The sequence below is a fragment of the Pleurodeles waltl genome, chromosome 2_2, assembly GCF_031143425.1.
Source record: "Pleurodeles waltl isolate 20211129_DDA chromosome 2_2, aPleWal1.hap1.20221129, whole genome shotgun sequence".
NCBI lineage: Eukaryota > Metazoa > Chordata > Amphibia > Caudata > Salamandridae > Pleurodeles > Pleurodeles waltl.
In genome coordinates, this window is record NC_090439.1 from 890,032,112 (window position 1) to 890,055,410 (window position 23,299).

The following is a 23,299-nucleotide window of genomic DNA, read 5'->3' on the forward strand; positions in this document are numbered from 1 at the left end:
AACACACATTATGATGTGTGCTCTGTCCTGGTACTCAACTTTTTTAATATTAACAGCTGGAATGTGAACCCACGCTGTGACGTAGGGGCAATACTGAAGCTGTGTCGGTAGTCAGAGGCTATAAGAGCTATGAGAGAGCATCTTTCTTCCCACACACAACTGAGCCGGGACTAAAACAGGGGCATGATGCGTAGCGGCCCCTTGTGTGTGGGGTCCTTCCCATCGTACCTCCCACAGTGCAGTGGTCATGTGCGCACATGAACAAGCATTAGCACGCATGCACTGCATATGCGCCTTATGTCAAGGGCCTAGACATTACATATTCTACTGTTGGCGTTTTGAGAATAAGAGTGCACATGAGACGTATTAACTGAAGATGCGGTTTTGAAACCCGAAGAGAGGCGATCCTCTTTAAGAAAACACAACCCTTGCCCCACTTCGTGATAATGTGGTCTGACTTAAAAGAAGACTCACAGCAAACACATTCTCCCACACTAAAACAATTACACAGTCAGAAAGCACACATTTACACCACCCTGGATGTTTGTAGGGTTGCTAAATTTTGGGGTCTGATGTGGGCGAAAAGAAGGGCTGTAATCCAGTGATTACGTTTTTAGAGGCTCCACACTGGTGGATGTGATGGACTGTTTCACTGTCACTTTGTTGACAGTTGGAATGCCAATACTTTTTTAGCTACTAAGATCTCTAGCATCCAGTGTTTTACTGTAATCACGCTGCTATTTGTGTTATTTTAATGTAATTAAATGCTTTGTACCTTCTGTTTTAATTTCTATTTTGTATATTAACTGATAACATTGGAACTTTTATGGCTCCGGCCGATATAAAGTTATTTACACTATGTACCACTAATGCACATACAGTGGTTGCATATACTGTTTCATTGTATAAGTGGGGGCTGCTAGAGTGAGAGGGGTATAGTGCAGTAGGGGAATGTGAAAAAGGGGAAGAGTGTCAGGCATACTTCGTCGCTTGGTGCTGGTGACAGGGAAGGGAAGGGAGGGGGTGTGGGTGTGTGTGTGTGTGTGTGAGAGTGAGAGAGAGAGAGAGAGAGACAGACAGAGAGAGGACTGTAAGCAAATGTCCCTGTCCAAAATATTAGGTTTGGTAGACATAACATGGCCACTCAAAAGCACTGGCCTACGTTTTTAGATGTGACAGCTTTGTAAACGAAGGAATGACTGGAAAAAAAGAAAAATGCCTGAGCAACGAGATTTTCGGTAGAGGTTTGTACAGATAGTAAGATTCCCTGTAGTTCTAAACTGTCCGTGAACAAAAACATCCCAATGCTAGTTATTAAGGCAGCAGCAGTAAGGTGACAAGCTGAGTTAGTACTGCCAGAATCAAACCGGAGACTGGCATATTGCAAACCCTCACGCCAACCTACTGAGTACCTTTCTGGCCTATGCACACTCAAACCCCAGATAATTCAGTAGCATAAAGAAAAGAGAAGTTCTAAGGCGGCAGAATTGGAGACACGGTTTGCAATGGGCGAATGAAAGTTTCTCATCACTGAACTCTTCTCACTCCTGCATGATGAAACCCAGCTTCTGCCTTAGCGAAGTGCTGGAGGCAGACACGAAGCCCACACCTCTCTTCCGGTGTTCTTGCAAGTTTCACAAATCACGGCAAGGACGGGAAGCAATAATTATAGGTAGTGTTCCTATATATGTTGGAAGGAACAATGTACTGTACCACTTGAGGGCAAACTGTGCCACTCATGTTGCAACATTACGCATTTAGAGGGTACTATGGGAGTGTGTGCTGAAGGAACACATTCATGCAGTAAAACGATCAAGACGGTTTGGGTAATGCCAGCATGTTAATAGTGGAGAACATGCATGTGTGATTACTAATTCTTATATTTGTCTATCAATATTGGCAAGTGTGTGGTGGGTAAAACGATAAAGCTCGCTGGGGAAATACAGCATGTTTATTCTGAAGAACATGCATGTTAACATGCATATGCAGGCTAATGAATGAAATCTATGACCCTTTTTCTGAAAAGTAAAATGATCTTGCACGTCGTCAACACGTATGTGTCATGTATTGGAGAGAACACTTATGTGCTGACTGATATGTACTTAAGCGTCAGTGTGGCAAATTAGACAGGTGTGTTTTTTTGCTTATACAGTGCTGGGTATACAGACGTGCATGATAAAATAGTACATGTATGTGCGTGCAAAGTAATGGAGACGACGTGTGCACTGACGCTTTTTTGGATAACACATACTGATGCACATATGGAATTACAGATGGAATAAAATACTGAGTGTAGGAAGTTGGCTCTGTATGCACTATTTCAAAGTAAGGAATAGTATGCACAGAGTCCAAGGGTTCCCCTTAGAGGTAAGATAGTGGCAAAAAGAGATAATACTAATGCTCTATTTTGTGGTAGTGTGGTCGAGCAGTAGGCTTATCCAAGGAGTAGTGTTAAGCATTTGTTGTACATACACATAGACAATAAATGAGGTACACACACTCAGAGACAAATCCAGCCAATAGGTTTTTATATAGAAAAATATATTTTCTTAGTTTATTTTAAGAACTACAGGTTCAAATTCTACATGTAATATCTCATTCGAAAGGTATTGCAGGTAAGTACTTTAGGAACTTCAAATCATCAAAATTGCATGTATACTTTTCAAGTTATTCACAAATAGCTGTTTTAAAAGTGGACACAGTGCAATTTTCACAGTTCCTAGGGGAGGTAAGTATTTGTTAGGTTAACCAGGTAAGTAAGACACTTACAGGGCTTAGTTCTTGGTCCAAGGTAGCCCACCGTTGGGGGTTCAGAGCAACCCCAAAGTCACCACACCAGCAGCTCAGGGCCGGTCAGGTGCAGAGTTCAAAGTGGTGCCCAAAACACATAGGCTAGAATGGAGAGAAGGGGGTGCCCCGGTTCCGGTCTGCTTGCAGGTAAGTACCTGCGTCTTCGGAGGGCAGACCAGGGGGGTTTTGTAGGGCACCGGGGGGGGGACACAAGCCCACACAGAAATTTCACCCTCAGCAGCGCGGGGGCGGCCGGGTGCAGTGTAGAAACAAGCGTCGGGTTCGCAATGTTAGTCTATGAGAGATCTCGGGATCTCTTCAGCGCTGCAGGCAGGCAAGGGGGGGGTTCCTCGGGGAAACCTCCACTTGGGCAAGGGAGAGGGACTCCTGGGGGTCACTCCTCCAGTGAAAGTTCGGTCCTTCCGGTCCTGGGGGCTGCGGGTGCAGGGTCTCTCCCAGGTGTCGGGACTTAGGATTCAAAGAGTCGCGGTCAGGGGAAGCCTCGGGATTCCCTCTGCAGGCGGCGCTGTGGGGGCTCAGGGGGGACAGGTTTTTGTACTCACAGTCTTAGAGTAGTCCTGGGGTCCCTCCTGAGGTGTTGGATCGCCACCAGCCGAGTCGGGGTCGCCGGGTGCAGTGTTGCAAGTCTCACGCTTCTTGCGGGGAGCTTGCAGGGTTCTTTAAAGCTGCTGGAAACAAAGTTGCAGCTTTTCTTGGAGCAGGTCCGCTGTCCTCGGGAGTTTCTTGTCTTTTCGAAGCAGGGGCAGTCCTCAGAGGATGTCGAGGTCGCTGGTCCCTTTGGAAGGCGTCGCTGGAGCAGGATCTTTGGAAGGCAGGAGACAGGCCGGTGAGTTTCTGGAGCCAAGGCAGTTGTCGTCTTCTGGTCTTCCTCTGCAGGGGTTTTCAGCTAGGCAGTCCTTCTTCTTGTAGTTGCAGGAATCTAATTTTCTAGGGTTCAGGGTAGCCCTTAAATACTAAATTTAAGGGCGTGTTTAGGTCTGGGGGGTTAGTAGCCAATGGCTACTAGCCCTGAGGGTGGGTACACCCTCTTTGTGCCTCCTCCCAAGGGGAGGGGGTCACAATCCTAACCCTATTGGGGGAATCCTCCATCTGCACGATGGAGGATTTCTAAAAGTCAGAGTCACCTCAGCTCAGGACACCTTAGGGGCTGTCCTGACTGGCCAGTGACTCCTCTTTGTTGCTTTCTTTGTTCCCTCCAGCCTTGCCGCCAAAAGTGGGGGCCGTGGCCGGAGGGGGCGGGCAACTCCACTAAGCTGGAGTGCCCTGCTGGGCTGTGACAAAGGGGGGAGCCTTTGAGGCTCACCGCCAGGTGTCACAGTTCCTGCCTGGGGGAGGTGTTAGCATCTCCACCCAGTGCAGGCTTTGTTACTGGCCTCAGAGTGACAAAGGCACTCTCCCCATGGGGCCAGCAACATGTCTCTAGTGTGGCAGGCTGCTGGAACCAGTCAGCCTACACAGATAGTTGGTTAAGTTTCAGGGGGCACCTCTAAGGTGCCCTCTGTGGTGGATTTTACAATAAAATGTACACTGGCATCAGTGTGCATTTATTGTGCTGAGAAGTTTGATACCAAACTTCCCAGTTTTCAGTGTAGCCATCATGGTGCTGTGGAGTTCGTGTTTGACAGACTCCCAGACCATATACTCTTATGGCTACCCTGCACTTACAATGTCTAAGGTTTTGTTTAGACACTGTAGGGGTACCATGCTCATGCACTGGTACCCTCACCTATGGTATAGTGCACCCTGCCTTAGGGCTGTAAGGCCTGCTAGAGGGGTGTCTTACCTATACTGCATAGGCAGTGAGAGGCTGGCATGGCACCCTGAGGGGAGTGCCATGTCGACTTACTCATTTTGTTCTCACTAGCACACACAGGCTTGTAAGCAGTGTGTCTGTGCTGAGTGAGGGGTCTCTAGGGTGGCATAAGACATGCTGCAGCCCTTAGAGACCTTCCTTGGCATCAGGGCCCTTGGTACTAGAAGTACCAGTTACAAGGGACTTATCTGAATGCCAGGGTGTGCCAATTGTGGATACAATGGTACATTTTAGGTGAAGGAACACTGGTGCTGGGGCCTGGTTAGCAGGGTCCCAGCACTCTTCTCAGTCAAGTCAGCATCAGTATCAGGCAAAAAGTGGGGGGTAACTGCAACAGGGAGCCATTTCTTTACACTGAGGTACAGAGGTGGCAAGCAAGAAATATGTGTTTTTCATCTTTCACCTGAAAGCACAGACAGGTCAGCAGTCGCGCTATTGCAGGGCTGTGCTTGCAAGCGGTAGTGGCTTCACATCGCCAAGCACATGTAAAGTCTGGGTAGAAACTCGATCTGCACGCTGTACTCACCCACCCTGCTTCATTAAGGAGAGTTGATTCACCACAAACCAACTCATATAACACCGGGATAATACATTTATCGGGGTTGGGGCGCTGCAGGGTTACAGAACGGAGTTCAACCAATTGGACGCTTCATGTTTAATAGTTCAAAAGTGCCATGCCAAGGTTTGGCTGAGACGTACGAACAGGCTGGTATGTGGGTTTGCTGGGGCTGGCCAGTAGGTTTGGATGTTTTTAAAAAAGCGGTCTGACAGTCTGTCAGTATCACACACAACATAAAAGACGCAAGCTTGTGTCTTAGAAGTTAACATTTCAAGAAAATGCTTATTTAGTCTGAACAGACTACAAAGGGCAGATTGTCGTGAATGGGGGAAGATAAGTGCAATGTTATCTACTCTGAGAAGTACACAGTCTAAGTTTACATTATAAAGCATGTACTTCTAGCGAGCGTGTCATTCCCTACTCCACTTTGACGGTTGCTGTGTTACCTTGCACTGCTACTAGGCCTCAAAAATTCCTACCAACACTTCTGCTTAGCATATGTCGCCACTGGGAAGAAGTAGTGTACCAGTGCATTGATTAATTGGCCGGCTGTGGGAGACATTCCTGTGAAATCTAAACCATTTAATTATGTTAAGTATGGTACAATGCGCATTATAAAAGGTTCTGTAATTCACTTAGGTGTGTCCTCTCATATCACAGCTCAGTCGATAAACCAACAGAAATCAAAGGCCAATGTTGGAGCCCCTGGGTGTACCCCTCCACTCGTGCCCCGCTCAGGTCACCCCACCATGTACAGTGTTACCACCTGTCTGGGTCTTCATGATTTGATCAACCAACATAGTAAAAAGGCAGAGAAGTGTTACAGGTAGGAAAGACTTAGAATGCCTATTTCCGTTGGTTGGATGTGCTTGGCTTGGGGGTCATTTTGCAAGCAGACAATGCAAGCAGACCAGTCTGAGGATTGTGCACATTTCTGACTTGTTTCTAATGTTTTCTTCACACTTGTGCATTAAAATGCTATATCTGGAAGCCCTTTTTCAACAATTTGCAGTATATTTGTGCTGTAAAATCCACCATTTGAATCCATTTTTTTTCAAAATCTTCTTGCGGGGGGGATACTTGACCGTTCTCTTGCAACACCAAATCCTCCCAGAGGGGCAGTCTGAATGCAGGGCAGATGTTCAAGCCCAGGAGTTATGGATAGCATTCTCCCTGTGCCAAATCTAGAGCAATGAGGATGGCCGGGTCCAGTCTGTTCCGATATTCCTGAAAACTCTAGACAGGAGTGGTACTGGCAGGAAAGTATACAAGAGTCCAGAGTTCCACTCAAGAGATAACATGTCTCCAAGCAACAGATATCTTGGAAACTTTAACACACAGAAGTGCTGACATTGAGCATTCTTGGCAGTGGCAGAGATATCAAGCCAAGGTTCTATCTATTTTCAGAAGAGACCTTGTGCCACCTTCTGATGCAGCGGCCTTTCATGATCCGCTAGACGCCAACGGATGAGCCTGTCCACCCTGGCATTCAAGTATTTGGCCAGGTGCTTCACCAACAGGAAAATTCCTTGGTGGCTGTAAGGAAATGCCTCCTTGGCATGGTTGCCCCCTGACTTTTTGCCTTTGCTGATGCTATGTTTACAATTGAAAGTGTGCTGAGGCCTGCTAACCAGGCCCCAACACCAGTGTTCTTTCCCTAACCTGTACTTTTGTATCCACAATTGGCAGACCCTGGCATCCAGATAAGTCCCTTGTAACTGGTACTTCTAGTACCAAGGGCCCTGATGCCAAGGAAGGTCTCTAAGGGCTGCAGCATGCCTTATGCCACCCTGGAGACCTCTCACTCAGCACAGACACACTGCTTGCCAGCTTGTGTGTGCTAGTGAGGACAAAACGAGTAAGTCGACATGGCACTCCCCTCAGGGTGCCATGCCAGCCTCTCACTGCCTATGCAGTATAGGTAAGACACCCCTCTAGCAGGCCTTACAGCCCTAAGGCAGGGTGCACTATACCATAGGTGAGGGTACCAGTGCATGAGCATGGTACCCCTACAGTGTCTAAACAAAACCTTAGACATTGTAAGTGCAGGGTAGCCATAAGAGTATATGGTCTGGGAGTCTGTCAAACACGAACTCCACAGCACCATAATGGCTACACTGAAAACTGGGAAGTTTGGTATCAAACTTCTCAGCACAATAAATGCACACTGATGCCAGTGTACATTTTATTGTAAAATACACCACAGAGGGCACCTTAGAGGTGCCCCCTGAAACTTAACCAACTGTCTGTGTAGGCTGACTAGTTCCAGCAGCCTGCCACACCAGAGACATGTTGCTGGCCCCATGGGGAGAGTGCCTTTGTCACTCTGAGGCCAGTAACAAAGCCTGCACTGGGTGGAGATGCTAACACCTCCCCCAGGCAGGAGCTGTAACACCTGGCGGTGAGCCTCAAAGGCTCACCCCTTTGTCACAGCCCAGCAGGGCACTCCAGCTTAGTGGAGTTGCCCGCCCCCTCCGGCCACGGCCCCCACTTTTGGCGGCAAGGCTGGAGGGAACAAAGAAAGCAACAAGGAGGAGTCACTGGCCAGTCAGGACAGCCCCTAAGGTGTCCTGAGCTGAAGTGACTCTAACTTTTAGAAATCCTCCATCTTGCAGATGGAGGATTCCCCCAATAGGGTTAGGATTGTGACCCCCTCCCCTTGGGAGGAGGCACAAAGAGGGTGTACCCACCCTCAGGGCTAGTAGCCATTGGCTACTAACCCCCCAGACCTAAACACGCCCTTAAATTTAGTATCTAAGGGCTACCCTGAACCCTAGAAAATCAGATTCCTGCAACTACAAGAAGAAGGACTGCCTAGCTGAAAACCCCTGCAGAGGAAGACCAGAAGACGACAACTGCCTCGGCTCCAGAAACTCACCGGCCTGTCTCCTGCCTTCCAAAGATCCTGCTCCAGCGACGCCTTCCAAAGGGACCAGCGACCTCGACATCCTCTGAGGACTGCCCCTGCTTCGAAAAGACAAGAAACTCCCGAGGACAGCGGACCTGCTCCAAGAAAGACTGCAACTTTGTTTCCAGCAGCCTTGAAAGAACCCTGCAAGCTCCCCGCAAGAAGCGTGAGACTTGCAACACTGCACCCGGCGACCCCGACTCGGCTGGTGGAGATCCAACACCTCAGGAGGGACCCCAGGACTACTCTGATACTGTGAGTACCAAAACCTGTCCCCCCTGAGCCCCCACAGCGCCGCCTGCAGAGGGAATCCCGAGGCTTCCCCTGACCGCGACTCTTTGAATCCTAAAGTCCCGACGCCTGGGAGAGACCCTGCACCCGCAGCCCCCAGGACCTGAAGGACCGGACTTTCACTGGAGAAGTGACCCCCAGGAGTCCCTCTCCCTTGCCCAAGTGGAGGTTTCCCCGAGGAATCCCCCCCTTGCCTGCCTGCAGCGCTGAAGAGATCCCGAGATCTCTCATAGACTAACATTGCGAACCCGACGCCTGTTTCTACACTGCACCCGGCCGCCCCCGCGCTGCTGAGGGTGAAATTTCTGTGTGGGCTTGTGTCCCCCCCGGTGCCCTACAAAACCCCCCTGGTCTGCCCTCCGAAGACGCGGGTACTTACCTGCAAGCAGACCGGAACCGGGGCACCCCCTTCTCTCCATTCTAGCCTATATGGTTTGGGCACCACTTTGAACTCTGCACCTGACCGGCCCTGAGCTGCTGGTGTGGTGACTTTGGGGTTGCTCTGAACCCCCAACGGTGGGCTACTTTGGACCAAGAACTAAGCCCTGTAAGTGTCCTACTTACCTGGTTAACCTAACAAATACTTACCTCCCCTAGGAACTGTGAAAATTGCACTAAGTGTCCACTTTTAAAACAGCTATTTGTCAATAACTTGAAAAGTATACATGCAATTTTTATGATTTAAAGTTCCTAAAGTACTTACCTGCAATACCTTTCGAATGAGATATTACATGTAGAATTTGAACCTGTGGTTCCTAAAATAAACTAAGAAAAGATATTTTTCTATACAAAAACCTATTGGCTGGATTTGTCTCTGAGTGTGTGTACCTCATTTATTGTCTATGTGTATGTACAACAAATGCTTAACACTACTCCTTGGATAAGCCTACTGCTCGACCACACTACCACAAAATAGAGCATTAGTATTATCTATTTTTACCACTATTTTACCTCTAAGGGGAACCCTTGGACTCTGTGCATGCTATTCCTTACTTTGAAATAGCACATACAGAGCCAACTTCCTACATTGGTGGATCAGCGGTGGGATACAAGACTTTGCATTTGCTGGACTACTCAGCCAATACCTGATCACACGACAAATTCCAAAATTGTCATTAGAAATTGATTTTTGCAATTTGAAAAGTTTTCTAAATTCTTAAAAGACCTGCTAGGGCCTTGTGTTAGATCCTGTTTAGCATTTCTTTTAGAGTTTAAAAGTTTGTAAAAGTTTGAATTAGATTCTAGAACCAGTTGTAGATTCTTAAAAAGTATTCCAACTTTTAGAAGCAAAATGTCTAGCACAGATGTGACTGTGGTGGAACTCGACACCACACCTTACCTCCATCTTAAGATGAGGGAGCTAAGGTCACTCTGTAAAATAAAGAAAATAACAATGGGCCCCAAACCTACCATAATACAGCTCCAGGAGCTTTTGGCAGAGTTTGAAAAGGCCAACCCCTCTGAGGGTGGCAACTCAGAGGAAGAGGATAGTGACTTGGAGGACAATTCCCCCCTACCAATCCTATCTAGGGAGAACAGGGTCCCTCAAACCCTGACTCCAAAAATAATAGTCAGAGATGCTGGTTCCCTCACAGGAGAGACCAACACCTCTGAAATCACGGAGGATAGCCCCAGTGAAGAGGACATCCAGTTAGCCAGGATGGCCAAAAGATTGGCTTTGGAAAGACAGATCCTAGCCATAGAGAGGGAAAGACAAGAGATGGGCCTAGGACCCATCAATGGTGGCAGCAACATAAATAGGGTCAGAGATTCTCCTGACATGTTGAAAATCCCTAAAGGGATTGTAACTAAATATGAAGATGGTGATGACATCACCAAATGGTTCACAGCTTTTGAGAGGGCTTGTGTAACCAGAAAAGTGAACAGATCTCACTGGGGTGCTCTCCTTTGGGAAATGTTCACAGGAAAGTGTAGGGATAGACTCCTCACACTCTCTGGACAAGATGCAGAATCTTATGACCTCATGAAGGGTACCCTGATTGAGGGCTTTGGATTCTCCACTGAGGAGTATAGGATTAGATTCAGGGGGGCTCAAAAATCCTCGAGCCAGACCTGGGTTGACTTTGTAGACTACTCAGTGAAAACACTAGATGGTTGGATTCAAGGCAGTGGTGTAAGTAATTATGATGGGCTGTACAATTTATTTGTGAAAGAACACCTATTGAGTAATTGTTTCAATGATAAACTGCATCAGCATCTGGTAGACCTAGGACCAATTTCTCCCCAAGAATTGGGAAAGAAGGCGGACCATTGGGTCAAGACAAGGGTGTCCAAGACTTCAACAGGGGGTGACCAAAAGAAAGGGGTCACAAAGACTCCCCAGGGGAAGGGTGATGAGACAACCAAAACTAAAAATAGTAAAGAGTCTTCTACAGGCCCCCAAAAACCTGCACAGGAGGGTGGGCCCAGAGCCTCTTCACAAAACAATGGGTACAAGGGTAAAAACTTTGATCCCAAAAAGGCCTGGTGTCATAGCTGTAAACAGCATGGACACCAAACTGGAGACAAGGCCTGTCCCAAGAAAGGTTCCACTCCAAACTCCCATCCAGGTAACACTGGTATGGCTAGTCTCCAAGTGGGATCAACAGTGTGCCCAGAGCAAATCAGGGTCCACACTGAAGCTACTCTAGTTTCTGAGGGTGGGGTGGATTTAGCCACACTAGCTGTCTGGCCGCCTAACATGCAAAAATACAGACAGCAACTCTTAATTAATGGGACTAGAATAGAGGGCCTGAGGGATACAGGTGCCAGTGTCACCATGGTGACAGAGAAACTGGTTTCCCCTGGCCAATACCTGACTGGAAAAACTTACACAGTCACCAACGCTGACAATCAGAGAAAAGTACATCCCATGGCAATGGTTACTTTAGAATGGGGAGGGGTCAATGGCCTGAAGCAGGTGGTGGTCTCCTCAAATATCCCAGTGGACTGTCTGCTTGGAAATGACCTGGAGTCCTCAGCATGGGCTGAGGTAGAACTAAAAACCCATGCAGCAATGCTGGGTATCCCTGAACTGGTGTGTGTGAAAACAAGAGCACAGTGCAAGGCACAGGGTGAACAAGTAGAGCTGGAGTCTGGAAGAATGGCCCAGCCTACCAAGAGAACAGGAAAGTCAGTTGGGAAACCAACTGCAACACAGCAAAAGAAAGGGAACCTCTCTTCTCAGGAAGAAGTTCTGCCCTCTGAGGGAACTGAGCCTTTGGAGCTTGAACCTTATCAGGTTGAGCTCTTAGGCCCAGGGGGACCCTCAAGGGAGGAGCTGTGTAAGGGACAAGAAACCTGTCCCTCTCTTGAAGGCCTTAGGCAGCAAGCTGCTGAAGAGTCCAAGGGCAAGAAAAATGGAACACATAGGGTCTATTGGGAAGATGGACTCCTGTACACTGAGGCCAGAGACCCCAAACCTGGTGCCACTAGGAGAGTGGTAGTGCCTCAGCTGTTCAGAGAGTTCATCCTAACATTGGCCCATGACATTCCCCTTGCTGGACATTTGGGACAAACCAAGACGTGGGAGAGGCTAGTCAACCACTTCTACTGGCCCAATATGTCCAACATGGTTAAGGAGATTTGCCTCTCCTGCCCCACCTGTCAAGCCAGTGGTAAGACAGGTGGGCACCCAAAGGCCCCCCTCATTCCACTTCCAGTGGTGGGGGTCCCCTTTGAAAGAGTGGGTGTGGACATAGTTGGTCCACTGGAACCTCCCACAGCCTCAGGAAATATGTATATCCTGGTAGTAGTGGATCATGCTACCAGGTATCCTGAAGCTATTCCCCTTAGGTCGACTACTGCCCCTGCAGTAGCCAAGGCCCTCATTGGTATCTTTACCAGAGTGGGTTTTCCTAAGGAGGTGGTGTCTGACAGAGGTACCAACTTCATGTCAGCATACCTGAAACATATGTGGAATGAGTGTGGAGTGACTTATAAATTCACTACACCTTACCATCCACAAACTAATGGCTTAGTTGAGAGATTCAACAAGACATTAAAGGGCATGATCATGGGGCTCCCAGAAAAACTCAAAAGGAGATGGGATGTCCTCCTGCCATGTCTGCTTTTCGCTTACAGGGAGGTACCACAGAAGGGAGTAGGGTTCTCACCCTTTGAACTTCTGTTTGGTCATCCTGTAAGGGGACCACTTGCCCTTGTTAAAGAAGGCTGGGAGAGACCTCTCCATGAGCCTAAACAGGACATAGTGGACTATGTACTTGGCCTTCGCTCTAGAATGGCAGAGTACATGGAAAAGGCAACCAAAAACCTTGAGGCCAGCCAACAGCTCCAGAAGTTTTGGTATGACCAAAAGGCTGCACTGGTTGAGTTCCAACCAGGGCAGAAAGTCTGGGTTCTGGAGCCTGTGGCTCCCAGGGCACTCCAGGACAAATGGAGTGGCCCTTACACAGTGCTAGAAAGGAAGAGTCAGGTCACCTACCTGGTGGACCTGGGCACAAGCAGGAGCCCCAAGAGGGTGATCCATGTGAACCGCCTTAAGCTCTTCCATGACAGGGCTGATGTGAATCTGTTGATGGTAACAGATGAGGATCAGGAGGCAGAGAGTGAACCTCTCCCTGATCTTTTGTCATCAGACCCAAAAGATGGCACAGTAGATGGAGTGATCTACTCAGACACCCTCTCTGGCCAACAGCAAGCTGATTGTAGGAGAGTCCTACAACAGTTTCCTGAACTCTTCTCCTTAACCCCTGGTCAGACACACCTGTGTACCCATGATGTGGACACAGGAGACAGCATGCCTGTCAAAAACAAAATCTTTAGACAGTCTGACCATGTTAAGGAAAGCATCAAGGTGGAAGTCCACAAGATGCTGGAATTGGGAGTAATTGAGCGCTCCGACAGCCCCTGGGCTAGCCCAGTGGTCTTAGTCCCCAAACCTCACACCAAAGATGGAAAGAAAGAGATGAGGTTTTGTGTGGACTACAGAGGGCTCAATTCTGTCACCAAGACAGATGCTCATCCAATTCCTAGAGCTGATGAGCTCATAGACAAATTAGGTGCTGCCAAATTCTTAAGTACCTTTGACTTGACAGCAGGGTACTGGCAAATAAAAATGGCACCTGGAGCAAAAGAGAAAACAGCATTCTCCACACCTGATGGGCATTATCAGTTTACTGTTATGCCCTTTGGTTTAAAGAATGCCCCTGCCACCTTCCAAAGGTTGGTGAATCAAGTCCTTGCTGGCTTGGAGTCCTTTAGCACAGCTTATCTTGATGATATTGCTGTCTTTAGCTCCACCTGGCAGGATCACCTGGTCCACCTGAAGAAGGTTTTGAAGGCTCTGCAATCTGCAGGCCTCTCTATCAAGGCATCCAAATGCCAGATAGGGCAGGGAACTGTGGTTTACTTGGGCCACCTTGTAGGTGGAGGCCAAGTTCAGCCACTCCAACCCAAGATCCAGACTATTCTGGACTGGGTAGCTCCAAAAACCCAGACTCAAGTCAGGGCATTCCTTGGCTTGACTGGGTATTACAGGAGGTTTGTGAAGGGATATGGATCCATTGTGACAGCCCTCACTGAACTCACCTCCAAGAAAATGCCCAAGAAAGTGAACTGGACTGTGGAATGCCAACAGGCCTTTGACACCCTGAAACAAGCAATGTGCTCAGCACCAGTTCTAAAAGCTCCAGATTATTCTAAGCAGTTCATTGTGCAGACTGATGCCTCTGAACATGGGATAGGGGCAGTTTTGTCCCAAACAAATGATGATGGCCTTGACCAGCCTGTTGCTTTCATTAGCAGGAGGTTACTCCCCAGGGAGCAGCGTTGGAGTGCCATTGAGAGGGAGGCCTTTGCTGTGGTTTGGTCCCTGAAGAAGCTGAGACCATACCTCTTTGGGACTCACTTCCTAGTTCAAACTGACCACAGACCTCTCAAATGGCTGATGCAAATGAAAGGTGAAAATCCTAAACTGTTGAGGTGGTCCATCTCCCTACAGGGAATGGACTTTATAGTGGAACACAGACCTGGGACTGCCCATGCCAATGCAGATGGCCTTTCCAGGTTCTTCCACTTAGAAAATGAAGACTCTCTTGGGAAAGGTTAGTCTCATCCTCTTTCGTTTGGGGGGGGGGGGTTGTGTAAGGAAATGCCTCCTTGGCATGGTTGCCCCCTGACTTTTTGCCTTTGCTGATGCTATGTTTACAATTGAAAGTGTGCTGAGGCCTGCTAACCAGGCCCCAACACCAGTGTTCTTTCCCTAACCTGTACTTTTGTATCCACAATTGGCAGACCCTGGCATCCAGATAAGTCCCTTGTAACTGGTACTTCTAGTACCAAGGGCCCTGATGCCAAGGAAGGTCTCTAAGGGCTGCAGCATGCCTTATGCCACCCTGGAGACCTCTCACTCAGCACAGACACACTGCTTGCCAGCTTGTGTGTGCTAGTGAGGACAAAACGAGTAAGTCGACATGGCACTCCCCTCAGGGTGCCATGCCAGCCTCTCACTGCCTATGCAGTATAGGTAAGACACCCCTCTAGCAGGCCTTACAGCCCTAAGGCAGGGTGCACTATACCATAGGTGAGGGTACCAGTGCATGAGCATGGTACCCCTACAGTGTCTAAACAAAACCTTAGACATTGTAAGTGCAGGGTAGCCATAAGAGTATATGGTCTGGGAGTCTGTCAAACACGAACTCCACAGCACCATAATGGCTACACTGAAAACTGGGAAGTTTGGTATCAAACTTCTCAGCACAATAAATGCACACTGATGCCAGTGTACATTTTATTGTAAAATACACCACAGAGGGCACCTTAGAGGTGCCCCCTGAAACTTAACCAACTGTCTGTGTAGGCTGACTAGTTCCAGCAGCCTGCCACACCAGAGACATGTTGCTGGCCCCATGGGGAGAGTGCCTTTGTCACTCTGAGGCCAGTAACAAAGCCTGCACTGGGTGGAGATGCTAACACCTCCCCCAGGCAGGAGCTGTAACACCTGGCGGTGAGCCTCAAAGGCTCACCCCTTTGTCACAGCCCAGCAGGGCACTCCAGCTTAGTGGAGTTGCCCGCCCCCTCCGGCCACGGCCCCCACTTTTGGCGGCAAGGCTGGAGGGAACAAAGAAAGCAACAAGGAGGAGTCACTGGCCAGTCAGGACAGCCCCTAAGGTGTCCTGAGCTGAGGTGACTCTGACTTTTAGAAATCCTCCATCTTGCAGATGGAGGATTCCCCCAATAGGGTTAGGATTGTGACCCCCTCCCCTTGGGAGGAGGCACAAAGAGGGTGTACCCACCCTCAGGGCTAGTAGCCATTGGCTACTAACCCCCCAGACCTAAACACGCCCTTAAATTTAGTATTTAAGGGCTACCCTGAACCCTAGAAAATCAGATTCCTGCAACTACAAGAAGAAGGACTGCCTAGCTGAAAACCCCTGCAGAGGAAGACCAGAAGACGACAACTGCCTCGGCTCCAGAAACTCACCGGCCTGTCTCCTGCCTTCCAAAGATCCTGCTCCAGCGACGCCTTCCAAAGGGACCAGCGACCTCGACATCCTCTGAGGACTGCCCCTGCTTCGAAAAGACAAGAAACTCCCGAGGACAGCGGACCTGCTCCAAGAAAGACTGCAACTTTGTTTCCAGCAGCCTTGAAAGAACCCTGCAAGCTCCCCGCAAGAAGCGTGAGACTTGCAACACTGCACCCGGCGACCCCGACTCGGCTGGTGGAGATCCAACACCTCAGGAGGGACCCCAGGACTACTCTGATACTGTGAGTACCAAAACCTGTCCCCCCTGAGCCCCCACAGCGCCGCCTGCAGAGGGAATCCCGAGGCTTCCCCTGACCGCGACTCTTTGAATCCTAAAGTCCCGACGCCTGGGAGAGACCCTGCACCCGCAGCCCCCAGGACCTGAAGGACCGGACTTTCACTGGAGAAGTGACCCCCAGGAGTCCCTCTCCCTTGCCCAAGTGGAGGTTTCCCCGAGGAATCCCCCCCTTGCCTGCCTGCAGCGCTGAAGAGATCCCGAGATCTCTCATAGACTAACATTGCGAACCCGACGCCTGTTTCTACACTGCACCCGGCCGCCCCCGCGCTGCTGAGGGTGAAATTTCTGTGTGGGCTTGTGTCCCCCCCGGTGCCCTACAAAACCCCCCTGGTCTGCCCTCCGAAGACGCGGGTACTTACCTGCAAGCAGACCGGAACCGGGGCACCCCCTTCTCTCCATTCTAGCCTATATGGTTTGGGCACCACTTTGAACTCTGCACCTGACCGGCCCTGAGCTGCTGGTGTGGTGACTTTGGGGTTGCTCTGAACCCCCAACGGTGGGCTACTTTGGACCAAGAACTAAGCCCTGTAAGTGTCCTACTTACCTGGTTAACCTAACAAATACTTACCTCCCCTAGGAACTGTGAAAATTGCACTAAGTGTCCACTTTTAAAACAGCTATTTGTCAATAACTTGAAAAGTATACATGCAATTTTTATGATTTAAAGTTCCTAAAGTACTTACCTGCAATACCTTTCGAATGAGATATTACATGTAGAATTTGAACCTGTGGTTCTTAAAATAAACTAAGAAAAGATATTTTTCTATACAAAAACCTATTGGCTGGATTTGTCTCTGAGTGTGTGTACCTCATTTATTGTCTATGTGTATGTACAACAAATGCTTAACACTACTCCTTGGATAAGCCTACTGCTCGACCACACTACCACAAAATAGAGCATTAGTATTATCTATTTTTACCACTATTTTACCTCTAAGGGGAACCCTTGGACTCTGTGCATGCTATTCCTTACTTTGAAATAGCACATACAGAGCCAACTTCCTACAGTGGCCCAGTCACATCTAGAGCGCAAGGCCTCCTGGCACACAGTCCATTTCCCCCCCACTGTTTGTTGCAGTATCCCCATGGCGGTGGTATTGTCCGTGAGCCCTTTAACCAGCCTCTACATCATGGATTGCAGGAAGGCTTTCAGTGCCAAGAATATAGCTTCTCAGCTCCAGAATGTTGCTATGGAGCAGGGACTCTGCCAGAGACCAGAAGCCCTTGACCTCCACCTCTCCCAGATGGCTGCCCCAACCCAGAAACAATGCATTGGTGTAAGGAAATGTTTGTTTTATGTGGTCACACCCAAAGCTTTGGACTTACACTGCTGGTTTTTCGACCTCGAGTTAACTGAAGCCTGCTAAGCCGACCTCAGTACAGTGCCCTCACCTTGAACTGTGTATGTTTATTTGGCTAATACCCAATTGGCTTAAGGAAACTTACCTGTAAGCCCCTAGTGTATTGTACCAGGGTACCCAGGGACGGTAATTTATAGAGTCAATTCAAGGATTGCAGCACTGGCTGTGCCTCCCAGGACGTGACAAAGGTAGAACATGGCCCCTAGTCTGCCACTGCAGACTTGAAAGGCAGTTTTAAACTGCCAACTCGAATTTGCAATTTTAAGCAATGGCAGACAAGTCTGCCATTTTTAAAACATGTAAATCACCTCTAGGGTTGGCCTACCGAGCCCAGAGACAAGGTACTGTGTATTAAAAAGTGGAGCATGTGTTTTACATGGCAATTGTTGTTTCGACTATGGAAAAGGATAGTGGCCCCCAGGCGAGTGTAGAGTTACAGACTGCCACAGCAGCCTTGCTAACTTCTGACTGTAACTACTGAATTTGATATCGTAAGGTATCAAGCATCCTGTTACATTAAGTCAGACAAGGTACCCAGGTAGAAATCAATGTAACTCGTTGGAATATGCAAGTTTTGCAAAGTTGTCACTCTGCTGTTCTAAATACCCTGTGTCAGTCTACAGTAACACACAGCGGCTGACCCTGTAACAGCTTTTGGCCCTCCTTGGGAGACGTGCATATGACTACCAGCAAAGAAGACAAAAGCAGCTTGTGCAGGAGAGAGGCGTTACCTCTCCCTGACAGAAAGCCACACAGGTGTTGCCCTAAAAGGGGAGCTTCAAAGGTGAAGGACAAACAGAAACACATTGGAGAGGAGCTGCTCTGTTTAGGCAGACAGGCCGGCAACGGGGACGGAGAGGGGAAACTAGTTGTGTAAGGAAATGCCTCTTTGTATGGTCACCCCCAGGTTTTTAGACTTATGAAGCTGGTTTTTCAACTCAGAGTGCCCTAAGACCTTCTAACCAGACTTCGGTGCCAGTGCCCTGATCATAAAACATGTATGTTGAATTGGCATAAGATATCTTCCCTATAAGTCCCCAGCATGTGATACCCAGGGCAAGTATGTTAGAAGTTTACCCCCATGGACTGCAGCAGTGGTAGTGCCACTCTGGATGTGACAAGTAAAATGACTCTCTCTGTGAGCCATAGGAGACTGGAAGAACAGTCTTAACCTGCTGGCCCAGCTCTGCCATTTAAAGCAATCAGACAAACAACCTGTTAATTCAAGCCCAACTAGATTCTCTGCTAGAAATTAATCTAACAGGTTGCAGTGTGCAACATTTACAGAGTTGCGACTGTGTGGTCTTTAGCCTGTCCCAGAGACAGCTTTCTGCCCTCCTGGAGAGACATGCTAACGACTCCCAGCAAAAGACAAACAGAAGCCTGCACTGGAGAGCGGAGTTACCTCCCTCCTACAGGAAGCCACATGGGTGATGGTTCAAAAGATGAGCAACAAAGGAGAAGCTGTCTCTGAAGGGCAAATGGGTAACATTTGGGAGAGGCCCTGCTCCACTGTCTAGGTACACTGCCTGGCACTAGGGACAAGACAGGGGAAACTAGTTGCCAACCGTTTAGTCAGGGGCATGTCGCCCTGTTGGTAGCCATATCTCTAGGTTGGGCTTGGGAGCTCTAGATGTAAAGAGAAGGGGTTCTGCCATATTAGAAGTAGGCATAATGGTGCATACTGGGATAGCGAGATCCACACTTCACAGGTAGCGGTCATAAGAAGGGAGGGCCCATTGGCCACCAACCGCATCCTAGCCTGAGGGCTTTTTATGACCAGAGAAGGGCCCCCCAAACTCAGATCTTGACTGTACTGGAAGGACTCAAGATGGACTGCCCGGCTGCACTGAGGAACCTGCAAAGAGAGGCTGCACCAGCGAAGACTGCGTCTGGTGGCTAGCAAAGGAGGGTGGAGTGTGCTGGTGTTGTCCTGCTCGTGGTAGTCTCATTTCCAGGGCCCAGGTGAAGCAAGGGACTCCCAGGGTCAGTTGGCTGACCTCCAGTTCACAGCACAGGGCTGCAACAGCTGAAGGGGTCTGTTGGGACAAGTTGGTAGCCCAGAATCTTCACACCAACAGCGTTAGCAATTACTGCTGCAAATTGGAAAGATGGTCCTCCCTCAGTCATTGGGTGGACGGAGGGACGTGCAATGGAGAAGAAAGGAAGGGCACAGCATAACCCTTGTGTACAATTTGAAGAACCCACCTGTCAGATATGATCGCTGGCCCACCCAGATAGAATCTGTGAATTCTCCCATCCACCGGGTGGCTGTGACCCTGTAAGGGTACACTAAAGGGGTTTGCCAGAGGGTCACTAGGTGGCACACTGATCTTGGCCGCATGGGCAACATAGCCTCTTCCCTCAAAACTGCTTGGTTCCCTGCTGGGGTGGGCCAGAGACTGGCAGGAGGGAATGACTCAACCGAAGCCACAAAACGGCCAGTGTAATTGCTACTGCCAAAGACTCATTGAGTGGGAGGAGAGGCTCACAGGTAGTCCGTCTAGTCACAGGACTTTGGTCAGTACATTTGCTTTTACCTCATGATACGGAGGTGGAGGCCAACAACTTCTGCTGTCCTATGCATAACCACGTCGTAGGAGGCAGATTCTTCCATGACTGGTCTTAGTGGAGAGAAAAAGGCTGTTTCCAGGGAGGTATCAAGCTCACTAGCATATTGCAAATCCTCATACCAATTATCGTTGGAATAGAGCTGAGTGAACTCATCACCTTGGTCACCAAGATTATTAGAAGCTGTTCCAAACAGGGAGTTTAGCGTATGCTGTTTGCCTTGCGGGAAAGATAACATCGAGACATCGTCAGATTTGGTTACAGCATCAGTCAAAGTCGATCCAGTGTCGGAAAGGACAATAAGAGCCACAGGTTCTATAGACAAACTTGGCACCCCCACACCCAGGTATGATGCGGTAGTGGTCACCGGGGGCAGAATTAGTACTGAAGCCAAGGTTGATCTGCGCCTGGTGGCGTGGAAAGAAAGGAAATTACATCAGCTTGTGGGAGTGGTGCCTATATACGTCCCACAAATCATTTACAGTGTGGAACAGAGTCAGTGTGGAGCTGCAAGGTGCCACCTTCCAGCATGCAGAGATCCTATGGAAAAGTTTAGGGTTCCAGTCTGATGCCTGGGGAATATTCTAATGGTGAGGAATCTGCAGCTTGAGGTCTCTATCAGAAAAGATTGCTATCATCATCAAAAGGGTCACCTTAAATGTCATCTGCATCTTCCACATCATCATGTGAGGAGCATACTTCCCTGTGTCTGAATGTCTCGTGGTGGAAAGCAGATTTCAGAGTCCGATAAAACTAGTCACTCAGATTCCAATGTCTGTGACAGCAGAAGGTAGCACCGGAGACTGTGCTGGAGTGGCAGATACCAAGCTTGAGGAAGGGACTGGTTTCATTTTGAGACAGAGTGGCTCATTTGGAGTCAGGGTTGGATGTGCCAGCGATAACGTGACTGGAGGCCACCTCGGATCCTTGGACGGGAAGGTGCGCTAAAGGGATCTGATAGGACACCAAAAATTAAATCTGTGCCCTGTTTCAGCTCCCTGAAATGTTATGGTGTTGCAGATGGCCAAGGGAGATTGTGGCACACCGGGATCAGCACTGGAAGTGGTTCTGAAGTAAGGGAAGGACTCCATGACCTAGAGGCCAATGGGGCGTTGAGAGACTGAATGGCGGGAGTTGTGGAATGATTAAACAAATTTGGACTTGCTGTGCTTCTTTGACCTCAGTAATAAAAAAAAGGTATGTTGAATAGCCATACATGATGGGTCGATTTCCCTATCGTATCCCAGAAACCTAAGGACAAAAATCCACTGTATATTTGGAAGAGGAGGCCTTACCAATGTAATGTGGCATGCTTCATCATCAGCCACCTAATCCTACCTTGGTAGGATAGTACTTAAGGACAGACTTATCCTGATATGGAAAGGCACATAGGAGAAAGCTGAAACCTCCTCCCTGTGGCTCAATGCCCTTAAATCCTTTCCTTAGATGTACCATGAGAAGATGCGAGGTAGCAATTGTGGACCTCAGAATCAATCCAGAGGCAGGGACCTTGAAAACAGAGGCGATTATAAACTGACAGGAATATTATTTTCTAAGCCCCTCTCTAGTTTGTGCTGGAAAATAAAACACGAAGATATTTTGCTTCCTATTCAGTGATGACTGACATTGCCCAAATCAATCATGCCTGATGCCCAAAGGAAACTGTCACTAAATACGTAAGCGATTATGTAGGAAGGAACTCCCTTGAGAATTCTCATTGGCTCCAATAGCCTTAGCAAAAAACGTGTTATTGTAACAAACTCATAATACCCTTTATTGCACTGGACTCGCAAAGGTACTTGATCATTTGTTGAACTTAAACAAGGATGCTAACATGGTGCTTGGACTTCATAAAAGTTACTACCTGCATCCAGAGGTGCGGACAAAAGCGAATGTGGGTTACTCGTGCCTCTGCTGTGCTAACATTAACTTTAGGATATGGCTGCTTGTAATGCTATATTATTATTTGTAAAGCTCAACATTTGATTTGGCATAGCCTTTTGCCACTGAGGGAACAGTGTAATCGATGGAGGATTGTGCCTACTGGTCAAATTATATATGGATACTTTGACTTGATTAGCTGGTAAAGCCTGAGTGCAAATTACTTGTAGTCATTCAAAGTATGTAGCGTGTACTAGTGCTTGGATGTGAACTGGAAGTTGCTAAGCAACATGTGTTGCATATGCTGCCTGTCAGTTTATAGGTGCACTAACAGTATCAGCCTACGCTGATTGGTATTTTCTCCTCCCAAATAGACAAGCTGATTTAATGGCCCATGGCAGTATTCAGTACTTTGCGTAGTGTGCAAATAATGTTTGTATTGTGTGTTGCATATCATGAGTGTGCTATATCCCCTAGGAATGTGCATAGTGGCCTCATGTCAGATGTTCTATGCTATATCTGTATTGTGTGAGCGTGTGGCATCAACGTCCAGGAAAGCATGAAAATTAAGTAGCTATGAGTATGTAAGGTGCTCAATGAAACTATATACAGTGTGTTAATAAAAAGAGTGCCATGTACCACTGGTGAATCTGTATTTCAGGTAAGCAGAGTTTCTAAAGTGCTGGCGAGTGCAGTGGGCCAATTCAGTACTAGTGACAAGCTAAAGAAGTGTAGCAAGTATACACTGTGAGCCATGGTAGTATCTGCATTTGCTTGTGCCTTGGTGCGCTAGCTGATGGTGTTATCCAGGAGTGGGTGACTTAAGTGAACAATGTGCAAAATAGTGAAAATGAGAACATGAATTTTAAAGGTAGGTAGTCTGATAATATTTCGTTTACAAAAGTTATGAGGTTTAGAAAAAAAATCACTTTAATGGCCAGTGAGATTAATCTCAAATGTAATTTCTCATTTTTGATACACTTTTTTTTCTACAGAACACACCACGTGACAATTCTGGTATGAATATTTAGGAGAACAGTGGCATGGATAAATATGTGAATAAATAAATTCCATTTGCATACCTTCCATGTGCAATAATGAGTTCCATTGCTTCGTCCACTCTTGCCCTGAGTGAATCTTCACTCGCTAGCAGAAGCAGCAGCTGAGCAGCGGACAGGTCTAGCAGCATACCAGTAATTTTACTTGCAAATGCCTGCAGGAAAATAATTTTTCACATTTATAGCCATTACTTCCCACATTCATAAAAAAGTTCAATATCATATCTGTTTATTGCTTGCAACGTGTAAACCTTTTCATTG

General features: G+C 48.1%; 1 protein-coding gene across 8 annotated transcripts in view; it reads right to left on the bottom strand.

Annotated features, from left to right (window-relative positions):
* The window catches only part of UBR5 (ubiquitin protein ligase E3 component n-recognin 5), a 1,605,594-nt gene that overhangs the window by 157,583 nt on the left and 1,424,712 nt on the right, over positions 1-23,299 (bottom strand). For all 8 annotated transcript variants that reach the window (XM_069220579.1, XM_069220580.1, XM_069220578.1 and 5 more), the window contains one exon: positions 23,063-23,193. In XM_069220579.1, the coding sequence (XP_069076680.1) occupies positions 23,063-23,193 (131 nt within the window). The remainder of the gene's footprint in view (positions 1-23,062; positions 23,194-23,299) is intronic.